This window comes from Oryzias latipes, chromosome 13 (assembly GCF_002234675.1).
Source record: "Oryzias latipes chromosome 13, ASM223467v1".
Classification (NCBI taxonomy): domain Eukaryota; kingdom Metazoa; phylum Chordata; class Actinopteri; order Beloniformes; family Adrianichthyidae; genus Oryzias; species Oryzias latipes.
Genome location: NC_019871.2, coordinates 22906888 through 22924257, shown reverse-complemented (window position 1 = coordinate 22924257; position 17370 = coordinate 22906888). Strand labels below are relative to the sequence as shown.

Sequence of the window (17370 nt, the reverse complement as noted above, 5' to 3'; positions counted from 1 at the left end):
TGTCAAAAACATGCATTATTTATCTAGTAATAACTAGCAGGAACGTCTAGAACATTTTTAATACGTTTTGTACAGTTTCATAATGTGTGGTACTTTTTACGTCTGTGTTTCACAAGCAAAATACTTAATTTATTTGATTTTGATTCATTTTTTACAACTTCACTCAATGTATGACTCAGCACTGATAAAATAATGATTGGCTATAACAAATTCTTTTGTTGATTTAAGCTGAATAATAGGTGGAACTATACTTATGATAATATTATAATTTATTTTCAATGAAACCCCACAAAAGCTTCTTTCTTGCCTTTAAAAGACAATAAATTGCTAATAATTTAGTGAATTGATTTTGTGTTTTTCAAGTGAAGACTAATTTTTTTTTGATAATCAATTTCATTAATCCAGCTCTAATTATAGCAATGTAATACTTTCACAAATGTAATATTTTTGTTTCTGTCATTCATATAGAAATCTGCACTCTAAGTTTTTATTAACTTTGCTTTTAGTGATTTCTTTTAAACACCCATAAACACCCTTTTTTTCTTTTCCCTGTCAACCCAAATATGAACTCAAACTAATAAAACTTTCTGGACTGAAGTTTGACATAAAAGGACCGAGCTAAATCCCATCTGGTCCCTGGATAACATGTCTATATAAATGCACACAAGAAACAGACCGGAAAAACTATGCAATACTGTCATTGTTAAGAGGGAATAATGAAAAGGTTATCAGAAGACGCAACCATTATTTTGAAACTGCCCTTGATTAGGATTGAATTTTTTAAGTGTTTTGAGGGGGACAAACAGCAACAATGGGTTATTTTCCTACAACTCCAGAAAGCAACAAAACACTCTTAGCATGGACTCGATCATACTGGAGTTGGAGAAATGATTGGAAAACACAGAGTACAGTTTGTTCCAGAGGTTCCCAGAGGAGCAAGTCCAGTGAGCTTGTCCCAAGGTCAGACCAATCACAGCATTGAAATACTGCAGAAAACCTATTAGCTACAGTTAAAGCCCTGTAGGTGTTTAAAGGTGATGACAGCACAATTAAGACTGATGAGATATTTTCGTCTTTTAGGCAAACTTTACCTAAATAAGGCTTCTCTTTTTAAGATGCAACCTAAAAATACTGTTTGAAAACACAAAACCTGTTTGAATATGTCAACCCATTGATGGTGAGATAAAAATATGAACATATTGTTTTAGAGTCTTTGTCCGACATCATATCAATACAGTGGTGGGGATTATGATATTTTAGGGGATAAAATGCAGCTACGATTTTATATTTCCTTGTGTTTTAATAAGTAACAAAGAAAAAAATACTGCTTTGACGCAAAGACCCACTCCAGTGAAAATAGTGTTTTTGGTGTTTTTAACATTTTCTTGTTGCCTTTTTATGATGATGGAGGACATGTATAAAGAAAATTAAGCTTACAGTTGCATTTCTGAGTATTTCTTTATTCAAATTGTTGGAAATGGCTGTTGGAAGGCTTGTAGGTGTGATGTAGAACCCACAACGCCTCAACGCCAGCAAGCTCCCTGCTCCCCTCCATTCTGATGCATCCACTTTCAGACAAATAGGCCCATGTACGTCTTTGTTTTCCTTGTCTGAGCTGGTATCTGGCGCAAAACTATATGGCTGGATAGCTCCAATATTTCTTGCCAACCGCAAATAATGTGAGGGGCTGTTAGGTGAGTGTGTAGACAAATGGATGATGGGAAAAGGGGTGTAGGCTAACTGTGGGTAAAAAATGGGCAAATGTGCATGGGGCACGCTGGTGGCCCGCATGCATTATCAAGGTCATACACTGCTGGGTGAACCTGAAGAGCTTACATGTTTATACACATTTTTTTCTAGGCATGCTGCAGGCAACAGGCTGTAGTAAACACATATAATAGCATGTAATGCTAAGGTGATGTAGGTGAGACACAGGGGTGTCATATGGATTTTTCGTACAGAGATGGAAAGCCAATGATCTGGACTTGTTCTTTTACTGCAGGGCCTCCCCTCTATCATTGGGTTAACTGTAATGATGATATGTAAAGCTTAGCTTAAACTGGGTCGGGGAAATGGCCTCAACAACTCCAACAAAACTGAACAAAATCACATCAAACACGAAAAAAGGGGCCAGGTCTTAACCTGAACGAATGCAGAGGGAAGACTTTAAGTGTAGCTCATACAGAGAGTAGCTTAAGTAAACAAACCTAAAGCACTATGTCTATATTCCAAATCCTTCTTAATCTTTGCTTTCACTGAATGAAAAATATCCTCTAGGATACCAACACAGCCTTATTCCCACTCCAAGGTCATGGCATCATGCTTAATCTGCAATGCACTAGGACTTATGTCAGGCCATTTTGGTTCTTTCTATTTCAATTTAAGCCTTATTCATTTGATGTATTTTGAGGGGGGGCGTCAAGGCTCAATGACTGCCCAACCACATTTTTTCGCAACAAACCGCATGGTGTTGGCGTGGAAACCAGACAGGCATGAGGATGTCACGACCGGCCTAATTAAGTGCTCATTATTTAAAACAGGTGTTGATGAGATGTAGGCATCATGAACTCTACAACTTAAAGCAACAGAAAAAAAAGTATATGTACACAGTGATTTAAACTTACGATGGGAGACATCTCTGCAGCTGTTCAGCAGCTGCGCTTCTCTATTTCTGAATCAAACCCCAACAATCACGGCTCAGTGGTGGATTGCTCAGCTTGCAGCCTCAAGCAAAAAACCACGTCGCTGATGCCGCCCTGGTTCTTTCCGATGCATAAATAATATAAATCTGTCATGGAAAATGTTGCAGCTCAGGCAGGAACATCTCTGCGTGCCAACGTTGGGCTGATATCTTGCATTAGACAGGTTAGAAAATTTGAAAATGAATCTTTCATTGTAGTTCTACTGTACAGGAAAGTGCAAGTCAAGCAGGTTATGAGAAGACAGAGAAGTCTGTTTTTGCAGATCAAAGGCTTGCTGGGGTAAAAGAAAAGCCCTTAAAGCTGTCGTTTCAAATTTAAACGAATGCATAAGAGACACCTGACAAAATGCATGTGTTGAAGAAATTACATTTAAATATGAGGCATTTAAGAACCAAAATGTGAAGACATGGAAATATTTCCAGTTATTCAAGCAAATTGTTGCAGATAGAGAAGCCTTTCAGAAGTATTTGTGTCTTTTTAATCTAGGTTTTTTATGTGTAGATGTCATGTACGAGTAATTCATTCTTGATTAATGCATGTTACTTTCTCTTTTTTGGTTTTGGTTTTTAGGGATTCCGCTCTCAGTTAAGCAATTTTTTACTTTAACCTGCTTTGCATTTGAAAATATACATATCAATCAACAGATATTAAAGTCAAATCAGTCTCTGTGTGGATCACAACAGCAGTTTGAAGAAAAATGTTTTGAAAGGTTTTGTAATCCTGTGCTGATCCTGCTTTAAGTCCATGTTCCTGACATGACTTGTGACCCATTTCCTGAGTTCTTCTAGTCTTTTTGCTGCTGAGGGACAGGTCTGAGTGCACCGTATCCAACAGGGACGTGTTTGAACCTGGAGTTGAACAGATCTTATGCTCTGAATCAGTGCAAGAAGACAGAGAAAGAATCAAGAGTTACTGCACCTCATTTCAGTTTGGTAAAAGATGCATTTAATAGCTACCGGTACAAATGTTGGGTTTGACTTTCTGCACTCACAGGTCTTCTCAGAAATTAGATGTATTCTTGTTTTTACTTTTTCATGCATGTTTTTTACTTCTGATCTAGGGTACAAATATCCTAAATAAAATAATTTTTAAATCATGCAAATATCTGACACCATTACAATGTTATCAGATAACACTTGTATAAGCACTCACCCCTAAAAATGAATTATAATGTACTGTTTTCGTCTTCAAACTGCTCAAACTGTCAAATCCCTCAGCAGAGTGAAGAAATGCAGTGTGACTATCGCAGCAACATGACACTTCTCTGTGGCTTCATGCATTAAAACATGAGTGAATGATCAAAGGTGACAACTTGATGCAGTCAGAGGTGGGTGATGAAGCCAAAGACGTAAACTGCTAAGATCTTATTTTTTATTTACCTCACAGTTGTTGCCCTTCCACACCTCACCATTTTAGGAAAAGTCAGCTGCTCAACACACAAACATCGTATGAAACAATCTCATTTGAATCAGTACGAGTAGTTAGACTGACAAAAATGCATGGAATCAGTTTGGGTCACAGATAAATCTTCATTGTCCTAAATAAAAACTTCCTCAGAAATCTTGTCTTTGTATTTTAATGAATGCCTTTTTCTGAGCTGCATTTATCTGAAGTATTCATTATTCCTCCAGACCACCTCTTCCTCTATAAGACTGAGGAAAGTGCCGTTGCCATCAATCACGCACTCTCATTTGACTGATTGGCTGTGTGAAGGTTTAACAGTGAACTGAAAATTAGAAAGAGCAGTTTGTCATGTGGAGGTCCGACAGCGATGCTGCAGGAGGATGGCCCACATCTGCTCACACTGTACCTCATAAAAACCACTACACGGCATTTCCTTCCATAATGAGATGCTATGTGAAAGAAAAGCTGACCACTACAAAGTGAAATGAAGAGATGTTTGTTTGGGTGATCATTCAGGAGAACAGAGTCAAGAGTTAGTCTGAAGTGAAAGTTGGTGTTTGGATGGACGGTTAGATGGTCTGTCTAAAAGTTACTCAAATCTGAACACTATGGACCCCTTGAAGTACGTCCTAAGGGGTAATTGTTCACGCTTTACAATAAGGTTCCAATAATTATTTCATAATTATTAACTGTGGCTGAGGAATGCTTACGAGATTTGGCTAAAATCATTAGTTAAAACTTTACTTACTTTTTGCTGCCTAACTACAAACAACTATAGTAAATGATTACTTCAGACATAATTAAGGCTTTACATATATATGAACTAAAATGTTTTTGATGCATACATAATGCTAAGCAATTTATTGATGCTTTGTTATACATTAAGTAGTGTTGAGTAATAAACATTAGTTAACTGCTAACTAATGCATTAAATAATAAACTTAGTAATACAAGCTAATGCATAAAAGTGTCTGTTAACACATTATTTATTAGTTAAAAAACGTTGCTAGCTAACATTAACAAAGGCCATCTTAGGAAAATTTTAGTAGTGGGCAGAACTGTTGGCGTGAAATAGGCTCTGCCGGTAGTTTACGGGCCCTTACAAGCCCCGCCTAACATTAGTGGTACAACAAAGATTCACAATGATTTAAAAAAGAATTACTCCGAAATGCAATTTTAAGCTTAACTTTCTCTACAGTACAGACCACAAGTTTAGACTGGGCAAACCTTTGGTCTGTACTGTATATCTGTCCTCCATCTTTAGAAAAAATGTGACTAAAACATGTTAAAAACACAAAAAACAGCATTTTTATTAGTGGGTTTCAAAATGATATATATTTAGGAATGGGTACCGTTTAGGTTTTATCATGTGTCAATCTGTTACTTTTGTAAGGCTGCTGTGAATTAAATTGTGATGGAATCAGCACTTTTTTTTAATATTTAACGGAGATCGAATAACGGAAAACATGCAAACTTTTCCTGAAAATATGCAAATGGTAGGAATCAGCATCACAGGTTCCTGCAGAGCCTGAATGTGCTTGAGCTGTTTGTTTTTCTCCGTCAGTCCCTGTTATCCTCACCCACATCGTGTGTGGATGATAAATTATTATAGCAATTTTAATGCTGTTGATGCTCATTGCATTGCTGTATTACGAATGCTGTTTGTACCTTGTCAATCTAAAGGAATACATCTTGATAATATTTAAGACAGGTCTGCATTGTGTTTGTGCGTGTGTGCATGGAGTGGGGGGTGATGACGACACAAGACGTCGGTTCTCATCTGTAGCAGACCCTGCAGCGTTTTTTTTGTCTTGCCGTCAAACGACAAAAGGAGGGAATTGATCAGAGGCCGACAATTGAGCGGACAGGACAAAAGATCGACATGACAGAGATCCACGGCAGTGACGTCTTTTTCTGACTCCCATACTTTGACTCCCAAAATGGCTAAGAGGGTGTTCACGCAGGCCCTGCGACATCACGTGCAAGGGGTCTATAGTTTGTGTGTTTCTCTCTAATGTCACAGAGGACCAGAAGCTGAAACATTTTCTGCTAAAAACGTTCATTTCCAAATGAACCCCTGTCCTTCTGTCTTCAAGAACGCAGCTTGTTCCTTGAGGTTTGAGCAACACCTGATTCGGCAGGAAGGTGCTCACACTTACAAAGTGCCACATGAGTGTGTGAAAACGGTGCGCTTAGCTGAATTAATACTATTTCCGTTAACTTGGTCATGATTAAGAGACTTTCGAGGCATCTTTAAGCAAGCGCAGGAAAAATGTCAAAACACTTTTGTGAGTTTCTGGCATTTACCTTGCAGAAAACATTGCCACCTCATCCTGTGACACATTGCATTTTAAACAGAAAGTCTGCTTAAGAAATAAGTTGTGATTAGGGCAAAATCCATTTAAAGCTATAACTGTATCATCCATAGCCTTTACTTACCACAGTAAAAAGCCTCTGTGTTTACATTTGTTGACAGATTTGTTAAAAACCAGTAGCAATTTTGTTCAAGCATAAATCACTTTTTATAAAAGCCCTACTCTGATGAAAATCGGGTTTTTGACATGCTCTTCAGGCATTTTTCTGATGATGGAAGACATGTCTCCAGGAAAACGACTTGCAAGAAAGTGAAAAGGATTTTTGATACTGAGATTGATGCTTCAAAAAGAAAAGAAGTGTTCACAGCCAGTGCTAATCAGAGCAAAATACAATGTCCTTATCATTTCAACAAATCCTGACATATTTATCTGGTGCTTTCGGCATTTCTAGACCGAATTTCAACTCAAAATGAACCCAATAGCCATCACTATTCTGTCTGTGATGGAATAAACACCGGTCTCCAATAGACGCCTGTCTTTTAGAAACCCCGGGACTACTACTGGAAGACATATTATAAACACATCCATCTTGCAAAAGTCTGGATGTTTTTTTTTTTCAGGGGCGAAACACAGACACACTGCTGGCTCTGGGTTGATGTCATCACCCACACGGAGTGAGGGCTGGTGCCTCAGAGATCCAGTCGTCTTACTTCCGGGTAGGAAAATGTACTGCGAAAATATCTCATATTTCATAAAAAAATTTTCTTTAGTATGCCAAAGGTAATATATGATCATTTATAATGATACAGTTTACTCTGAAAGGTGTAAAAATAGCATGATATTGGCCTTTATGACATTCAGAAATTAAATTATATCTGGTTACAAAACCCTTTTTTTAACCTCTTAATATTTTTAACATTTTTATCTGCCTTATCATTTTAGTATTTATTCGACACTAAAATTGTCCACAAATTGTGGGTGTGGTCTTTAGATTGACAGGTGACTAATGTAGCTTTATTGGGCGCCCAACCAACTGTTACGGCTTGTTTGTTCCCCAGACAGTATTTCCTGACTTAGATGACAAGTTTCAATGCAAACTACAATATTTTCATCTACCTTTCAGTCACAGAGGAAACAAAAGTGACATCAGTTAAAATGTCAGTATTTTAAGTCATCATTTCTAAATTTAGTGGTTTTGTGTTTGGATCAGAGCAAAATAAAGTGCCAGATGAGCAAACAGTGATGGAAGAAAAACATAGCTGGAGGAAACCCTTGCAGTCCAGATGATCAAGGTTGTTACAATCCATGTGAGAGAAAGACAAGTTCAGGCCAAACTTGGAAGCAATCGATGCACCAGGTGACATTGTAGAGATAAATTGATAGACCTGATAGAAAGTTGACTGTCAGTAAAATGCCTCCAGCTAAGTCACCCTCATGGGCAGAAATAGGGTTGGGTCCTTTGGGAAATAGGAGATCACAAATAGTTGTCAGCATGCCTTTGTGTGTGTGTGTGTGTGGGGGGGGGGGGGGGGGGGGGGGGGGGCATTCTTTGGCCATTCCACTAAACCTGGATCTGTCAGCTCAGGCTTTGAGCACAGCGGAGAGAGATGTTCTTCATTGTTCTTCATCTGAGTAAACAAGCTAATAAAGAGAGCACGTTCTCCATAATGTATTATTTTTTCTATTTTATGTTATTGTAGAAAAAGAAAATCTATATGTTCATGATCCTTTAGAATAAATATGCATCAATTATTTGTAATACTTTCCCAAAAAAGAACTAAATTTCTTATTTTAATATCAGTTTCATTTTCCTAATTTTTGAGGCTATATTTGATCACATGTCCTTCTCTAATATTTTCGTTCCTACCATGTTTCGGTTCTAAAACTATTTTATTATGTCTTAGAGTCATTCAATAATTGATTTGTTTGCATGTTGAGGATAATCATCTTAAAAGGTTTACTTCCAGTTCAGCTTCAGCCTCCTGTTGGATGGCCTCACATAATCCTCAAACACTCGTTCCTTTAATGCAGAGATCAGAGTCAAATCAATAACTGCAGGCTGTCTAATCCATGAGGCTTCTTCTTCTCAAAAAGGTGTCTAAAAACACACACACACCTTTTCCATTGGCTGCTGCATTTCCACCCAAAGAATCTGAGTTTTTCTCAAAGTTCTTATTTAATCCTTGATAGGATCGATTTTTCTGCAAGTGTAGAGACATTTATGTTTAAAAATGAAAACATACAGGCATTCCTTCAAACACGTTAAGTACGGTTAAAAAAGGTTTAAAGGGGATTTTAGTTACAATAATTTTCAGTTGCTCTGACAGAGATCCTGATGGTTTTATCGAGCATTTGAATATTAAAGACGTCATATCCTTAATACTAAATCTGCACTTAATAAAGTGATAAGGTATAAATTACTAATTAGAAGTTACAAACCAGATTTTGAAACGGTAAAAATTAGGATAATAGTTAAGTAAAGCACAATAGGGGTGTAATTATACAAATTTGCTTCCTCCCACTCCTTTTGCAGGCAAAAAATTACCGTAATTTCTGGACTACAAGCCGCTACTTTTTTCCTGCGCTTACAGCCCTGCGGCTTATTCAGTGACGCGGCTAATTTAAGGATTTAATTGGCGGCCGCCATGTACATACTTTCGAACTCAGTGAATAGTTTGAATTCTTTATCTAACACCAAGCACAAGGCATTTATATTCAACACACCTCTAAGCAGCCAAACAGCATGGACTTGACTTCAGGTCTTAGACACTTCAGTCATGGTTCAACAAAATGAAACACGCATGCCCGGCCGCATCCCAGAATCCTTTGGTGCCATTAGACCCAACGTGCACCAGATCGCCGCTACAATATGATGCAGCTTTCAAGTTAAAAGCAATCGTTAAAAGCAGCGTAAAAAAGTCCACCGTCACCAACGGGATTGGAAAAGCCGGTTTGCTGCGTGACGGAGAGAACAGCGCATGGAGTGAATGTACACTCCATTTACGGTTTCTAAGGAAACCGTAAAAGCGGAATTTTGCTTTGAAAAACTCACAGCCTCCGTGTGGGCTGGAGACATCTTCTCCTGCTGATTGAGCTGCGGGGCCGATGGCAGTCTGATGGCTCCCACACGTAACAACGCATCCGCCCCTCATACACAAAACGTACAGTATTAAGTCCGATTGCTTTGCACAGAAACTATTTGCTCCATCCACCGGCGCAACGGGGACGAAGTGCTCCTCCTTGAAGCCGCCCTGGCCAGAGGTGTCGGAGTAGATAGGAAGGGGAGACAAGGAGCGCGCGGGGCGGGAGCGGAGCGCAGAGGCGTCCGCGGAGTGCAGAGGCTTCTGAATTCTGACGCACGCGCCGCACTGAGGCGCGCGCTTTTCAGTCGCCGCTGCTGTATTTTACCGGTGTGTTTTTTAACCAGCCCTGTTACTCCCATAATGCTGCCGCGACACAAGCGGAAGGAGAGCTGTACCCGTTCACCCCTCCATGCACTGCTGATACTTGCTCATTCTTAAACACGTACAACAGAATGGCGAGCCGGGCATTGGCCCCGCCTTTAGCCCCTAAGACTCATGGGAAATGTGGAATCGCGGATGTAAATTTCCTCATCATAACTGAGGGATGTAATGTTGATTATATGGTTACTGTTTGTAATTTTATGTTAGATACCTAGATTGTCAATAAGTAAAAAAATTGAAATAAAAACACCATAACTGAGGAACTTGTGAACAGAATAGAGGTCCATGCTGTTTGACAGATGTCGATACACTCAAATACATGAGCCAGAGGCAAAGCTGGCACCACCCACAATGTGCTAATGAATTGCACTCATTCTGGGATACTGGCCGTGATCTGTCAGGATGACAATATTGCCTAACACATGCGCGGCTTGTACTCTGCCGCGGCTTGTGTATGTATAAAACTAATTAAACACGTGAAAATGGGTGGGTGCGGCTAGTAATCGGGTGCGCTTTGTAGTCCGGAATTTACGGTAAACTATTTTTGACAAAATGGATGGATTCAATGTGTCATGTATTGTATATATACAGTGAGGCAAACAAGTATTTAGTCAGCCACCAATTGTGCAAGTTCTCCCACTCAAAAAGATGAGAGAGGTCTGTAATTTTTAGGTGTACCTCAACTATGAGAGACAAAATGAGAAAACAAGGATCCAGAAAAATCACATTGTATTGTCTGATTTTTAAAGAATGTATTTGTAAATTATGGTGGAAAATAAGCATTTGGTCAATAATAAAAGTTCAACTCAATACTTTGTTATATACCCTTTTTTAGCAATGTCAGCAGTCAAATGTTTTCTGTAAGTCTTCACAAGGTTTTCCTCCATATAGATCTCCTCTAGAGCAGGGATGTTTTTCTATGGGTTTGAGATGTGGAGACTAGCTAGGTCACTCCAGTACTTTAAAATGCTTCTTAATAAGCCACTCTTTTGTTACCCGGGCAGTGTGTTTGGGATTGTTGTCATGCTGAAAGTTCCAGCTACGTTTCATCTTCAGTGCCCTTGATGCCCTGATGGAAGGTTTTCATTGAAAATCTGACAATATTTGGCCCCATTCGTTCTTTCCTTTACACGGATCGGTCGTCCTGGTCCCTTTGCTACTATAAGCTTAACTTCTTCCATTCCCCTTTCAAATCCAATTTTCATAGTCAAAATTCATGACGAGTAGACTTCTTACCAAAAAGTTCTATTTTGGTTTCATCTGACCACAGGACATTCTCCCAATACTTTTCTGGGTGATCCAGATGCTCTCTGGCAAACTTTAGATGGGCCTGCACATGTACTGGCTTTAGCAGGGGGACACGTCTGGCAGTGCAGGATTTGAGTCCCTGGCAGCGTAGTGTGTTACTTATGGTAGTTATTTGTGTCCCAGTTCTCTGCAGTTCATTCACATGGTTCTGGGATTTTTGCTCACCATGTTTGTGATCATTTTGACCCCACAGGGTGAGATCTTGCAGGAAGCCCCATGTGGAAGGAGATTATCAGTGGTCTTGTGTGTCTTCTGTTTCCTAATAATTGCTCCCACAGTGGATTTCTTCACACCAAGCTGCTTACCTATTGAAGATTCAGTCCTCACAGCCGGGTGCAGGTCAACTATTTGGTTTCTGGTGTCCTTAGACAGCTCTTTGGTCTTGGCAATAGTGGATTTTAGAGTATGACTGTTTGAGGTTGTGGACAGGTGACGTTTATATAGATGACCAGTTCAAACTGGTGACATTAATACAGGTAATGAGTGGAGGACAGATGATTCTCTTCTAGAAGAAGTTGCAGGTCTGTGAGCCAGAAATCTAGCTTATTTGTAGGTGACCAAATACTTATTTTCCACCATAATTTACAAACAAATTCTTTAAAAATCAGACAATTTGATTTTCTGGATTTTTTCCCCCTCATTTTGTCTCAGTTGAGGTTTTCCTACGATGAAAATCACACACCTCTCTCATCTTTTTCAGTGGGAGAACTTGCACAATTGGTGGCTGACTAAACATTTTTTTGCCTCACTGTAAGTACGGTATGTATAAATGTATATTGAAAAGTATCTTTCTTTACTATTATTTCTTTATTTTTCCAATCAAGTCGTGATTATTTATCCAAACTTTGACATATCTATGTAAATATATCTATCTTTTGTTTGTTGTCTTTGGTAGTGTTTTGTTTTAATGTTTCAAATAAACTAATTCCAATAAAATATTTAATTTTGGGAGGTTTTGAGATTGTCTGTATATTTCAATCTCTCATTAATGACAGATTCTAATAATTCTCTGTTCTCAAAACCAAACTGCTGCTTGTTGATGTTTCATATTAAGCCAAACTGAATCAGAACTTTTTTTCAGCTGAAGAAGAAAAAGGTAAATTTGACCTCTAAAAAGCTGAAATGCAGGCTTGAATTGTCACTGCAAAGAAATAAGTATTCTGTAAACATCGTTTCACTACTAAATAATCATTTCTTTCCAATAGTTTATGTGATTTTTAAACACCTTCAGTGTAGTTTGATTTACTCAGTGATTGTAATGGATCTTGATTGTTTTTAATTCTGCATCTCAAGAAGTAATCAGAATAGATTTAAGTGATGTTTTTCGCTGAGGAAGTTCCCATAAAAAGTGTTTTAAAAGATAAATATGAATGCTTTCAGTTTTTTTCTTTTTTCAGAATCGTTAAAACAGAATAAAAAAAAGATCACAATGTCAGAGAGTTTATGTTGCATCCAATCACTGACATTATTTTATTTTATTTTATGGGCTTAATATTACTTTTTACCCAGCATGCACCAAGCAGATGGCAAACGGAGCCTGAGAGGAGTCCATTAGGAACCATTAGAAAAGCCTTCAGACTGAGACTTCTCTCCAAAATGTCATTTTAATGACAGTTTTCAGGTTTTACACTAAAGCCTTTAACTCAACAGAAATTTTTTGTGAAATGGTTGAATAAAAAAGAGGCAGTGCTGTTCTTGTTTGGCTTAACGTTCTACATTTTCTAACATTTTGTAGCATTGATCACATTGATCTTCTGGTGCAGAATAAGGAGTATTTTCAGACAATCTGCAGTTTAAAAACCATAAAATAGCAACTTTTACTAATATGCAAATAAACTAAACTTATAGATGAAATAAAGAAAACATGTAGAACTACCATGCAAATCAATTTTAGATTATTTTCCAACAGATTCTCAGAAGAGCATCATCCTTGATAATTCCTAATTTCATTACTTTTTTTAAATCATCAAATGGTCAATGATTGCTCTTCCTTGTGGTTCAACAGAACAGCTCTTTGCTGCATTGCTAGTGTTTCAATGCAGGATCCTGCAGATATATGTGCAACAAACTCCTTCAATCAGTACTCCAATGAAAAATGACACAAATGTAGACGTGGGATAGAAAGTAATTAAGTTTATGAGTTCAATTTCAGACAATTTAATAGAAAAAGCAATGAAATATATTTTTTATGTAATTGTCAGTAGAATCATTGCTCCAATTGGTTTGGCCATTTGGCTTGTCAGCACCTCACATAGAAGGATGGAAATTACAAGGAAGACCCAATCATCAGCAAAAATAACAAGCAGAAGTGCACAGTGGAAAGTTTTTGACTGTATAAATCAGTAAAATGTTTACACTGAGTACTTGCAAACCTCCCACTGCTTAAATGCCACAAGAAAGGACTTGGTTTGTTGCTAAAAGGGTGCTTCATCATTTCCAGTATTCTCCTCACCATGGTGCAGCTGCCCTCCACATCGTTATCCAGCAGGCCAAGTCTGCACAGGGCTTTCTCGTTCCTCAGCCAGTACTCGGGCGAGTCCAGCACGCTGTTGCTGCACAGAACCTGCAGCACACAAACCCAAACAAGCTCAGACAAAGTCAATGAAGCATAATCGAACCAAACGAACACACGCTGATTTGTTTTTTCACTTTCATCAGCCAGTTCCTGAAATTCCATTTTAATGTGATGAGACTGACCGACCTTTCACCAGGACCCGTATGACACGGTAAGTGTTCTAAGTGCAGGATTAGCAATCTGTCAGATTAAGCTCAACGTGTGCTCCGGTTATTGGAGTAAAATGGGGAAGAAAAAAACATTTAATACATTTTTGTTCCTTTTTATGGAAGATGTAAATAAGATACACTTGACAGAACAATTTCATCTGAAAAACAGAAATGGGTAAAAAAGTTTCATATTCTTATAAGAGAATTAGGGATGCCACAAGTCTCCGTAACTGTCTGTTACACCAGCGGTTCCCAACCTTTTTAGGCCATTGGTTTAATGTCAGGTGATACTTTGCGAACGGGCTGTACGAGGCTGAAGTGGACATCTAGTTTTCTTTAATATATTTCCTTTAACTATTAAAGATACATTTATCTTAATCATCTTAAAATATCTGCTGGTGCTTTAAACTTTATTAGTACACTAGATTTCATGTAGGAAGCATTAAAATGTGATCCAGATTTTCCCCTAACCCATGACTGTCAAAGTGGAAGCTAAAATATTTCTTCTTTTAAGGTGCGACAGATAAATACAGAAAAAGCTGATTAAATATGATCACCATTTGAGCAACTTTATTAGAAGCATCCTAACATTAAACAATCGTTTACTGAAAATTATGCATTAATATTATGGTTTGAGGGAATAATTGTCACAGTAAATCCATATTTGGAGTAAAGACTCCGGATTATTGTCTGTTAAATGCAGATTTCTTTCATTTTGAAGTTAAAGGCTTTTCTTCTGTTTTCTGACTTCTTCTTTTTCTTCTTTTTTTTGTGAGCTTGGGGGTTTCAATTTAATGGTAGCAGCAGCCACTTTGGAGCGACTTGACATTCATCAAGAATGAGTTAGATGTGATGGAGAGAACCAATAGTTTTCCAAAGTAAAAAATCCTTTAGAATCAGGTTATATTTAAAATGCCAAAAATGTTTCTCTGCGGCCCACTGTCCCACTGACAGGTACCAGTCTGTGGCCCTGGGTTGAGGATCACTGTGTTACATCACTAAATCAAGTAAATCGTTTGTTTTTGTTGAAAGTGTGAAACATGTGTTCGTGCTTGATAAATTTAATATTGTTTTATTGCGTTACACCAGGCCTAGTATGAGCTAACTTCAAGGTTTTCCTTTGCTTAATGGTAAATTAAAAAAATAGTATTTTTCTGAATTTTTCATTTTTTGTTGTTATAATACACAAATCAGTTATCAAAACAAAGCTATGACCCAAAAATCGAGAATTGAACCAAATCATGGGGAAAATAAATCGTTACATCCGTAAAAAGAACTGATGTCTTTGAGGTTTAAACGACTTTTCACAGTTTGCAGAAGCATTATGGGGAAAAAGCTCCACACAAATAACTTTCACTTTGACACTAATGTGCATGCTATTAGGATTATTTTTAGGGACATGCCTTGGCCCCCCTGAGCCAGCCCCTTCTGGAAAAGACCATCTGTGCGGGCCTTTGGCCAGGTAAAGGTGACGTAGGCTCAGCTGATCTCACTGGGAGTGACAACATGGAGGAGTGCTCGCAGCACTCTGTGCCACCAGAGCTCTAATTACAAGAAAGACTTTCCTTTTTCGTCTCAACAGGACGCTCAGGTAGACAACGATCATGAACGGAGGGCTAATTAGGAACACACCTGCCAGTTCGCCCGCGCACTCACAGTTAGACCCACACACCTTTTTTAAAAAAAAGAGAGAAATTCAATCTAGCCCCCTCAGCCCAATGATCTGCACCATCTCCCCTCCTGTCTCTGTTGTGGGGGGTAATGATAAATCTACTGGGATGACCTGAGGGCGTGAGTGTTCCTCTTATTACACAACCCCTAGGTGTCACCAGAACCAGGGGAGAGGAAATTAATATCTCCTGCTCTGCTGGAGACACAAGCAGAAGTCAGGGGAAAGACAAATAATTCCTACAGGAGTCAGAAAGGAGTGGTGGGCAGGTGCCGGCAGCACAGACTGATGGACTAACACACGGGGACGTCAGTGCAGACTTGTTAAAACCCAAATAAGTGGAGCTCCGCTCTACCTTTACCTTCTTACAGGCGCTGATGGATGAGGCCAGGGTGCTGTCGGTGCTGCGTCCCTCCACCTCTGCAGACTCTGCAGCTTCAAACATGGCAGACGACTGGAAGTTACTGCAAGGCAAAAGGGCACAGAATCGACTTTGTCAAAGCAAGTTCTCGTCAAACGCCGAGCGCTCCACATTTTATAATCTGGGAATCGGTAGTTATCCATGCTCTGACCGAAGCGGCCCGTCTGATGTCACATTTACTCATACTACAGAGGCCAGACTCCTACAGATAAAAACAAACAGTTATTGTAAAAATATTTTTCCATCAATGGATTTTTGTCATGAAATGAGAAATATCTCATCATTTATTGAGAACAATTGTGTTGTTTTTCCTAAAATTTCAAGACTTTTCATTCCATAACAGACGTGACCTTGCTTGTGAGTCTTCTCCACATGACTGGCAAGAGCAAACTTATAAAGTTCATCAAGGTGAAGAGCTATATGTTCTGACATTGTAGAAAAACTAAGGTGTCAACATGAGATTGTGTCACAAAGGTTGAGTCTTTCCTGCCAAACCTCCTCAAAAACAGAGCGTAAATGTCTCCCTGCTTCAAACCCAACAAAACAAAAAGAGCAAACTTAAAAAAACTCGGAAACACACAGTTATCCTCTGTGCATGCTTTCACTGCGATAAGCCAAACCGAAGCTTATCTGCTGTGGCATTAATGAGGATCAATTTGGAAAATGAAGAGGCTGTGCATGCATATTTAAAGAGGAGCAGCTGTTTTCATATAATCTGCACATTTCAAAGAAAAAAGGAAGCCTTCCACTTTAAAAGCCTGCAAGTAAACTGTATCTGTTTGCAGTTAACCAACATGTCAGACAGAAATGGGGCCAACTCTTTACTGTGAGTTTGCTCCACATGAATCGAGCACAGGAAATGTTTTCTGAAGAGAAATTAAAGGGATTTTTCTTAAATAGACTCCTGCATTTGCAAGGGAAATACAATAGTAATATTTATAGTAAAGATACAGATACATAGAAGCAAGACTCTGTGTAATATCCCGGATGCTTGCAGAAACTGTGCCATAATAACATGCAGATATAAAGGAATTTACTTTTGCAAAGAATATGCATGCTCGTTCATTTTGCAAATCCCTATTCTTGTTTTTGCAGAAGAAGGAAGAGCTATATTAGTCACGCTCGGCTTATTTATTTATTTTCAATCTTTACGCCAATGAGCCCCTCCATCACGACACAGTGATGACTGACAGGCGAGTGCGCTCTCGTGCTCCAGGTACTCAACTTGACATGACGACACAATTAACTCCTGGTACGTCTCTGTTGGAAAATGTGTCATCATAGCAGACCCACATGCGGAGCTTCTCCAAACAGTAAACTCAAACTGAACCCCAAAGGGATCTGTTTCTGGAGGGCTGACATT

General features: G+C 38.7%; 1 protein-coding gene across 2 annotated transcripts in view; it reads right to left on the bottom strand.

Moving 5' to 3' along the window:
- The window catches only part of sphkap (SPHK1 interactor, AKAP domain containing), a 36731-nt gene that overhangs the window by 17898 nt on the left and 1463 nt on the right, over positions 1 to 17370 (bottom strand). For both annotated transcript variants that reach the window (XM_020708402.2, XM_020708403.2), the window contains exons 2-3: positions 15948 to 16050; positions 13646 to 13756 (exon numbers count right to left, since the gene is read on the bottom strand). In XM_020708402.2, coding sequence (XP_020564061.1) covers positions 13646 to 13756; positions 15948 to 16050 — 214 coding nt within the window. The remainder of the gene's footprint in view (positions 1 to 13645; positions 13757 to 15947; positions 16051 to 17370) is intronic.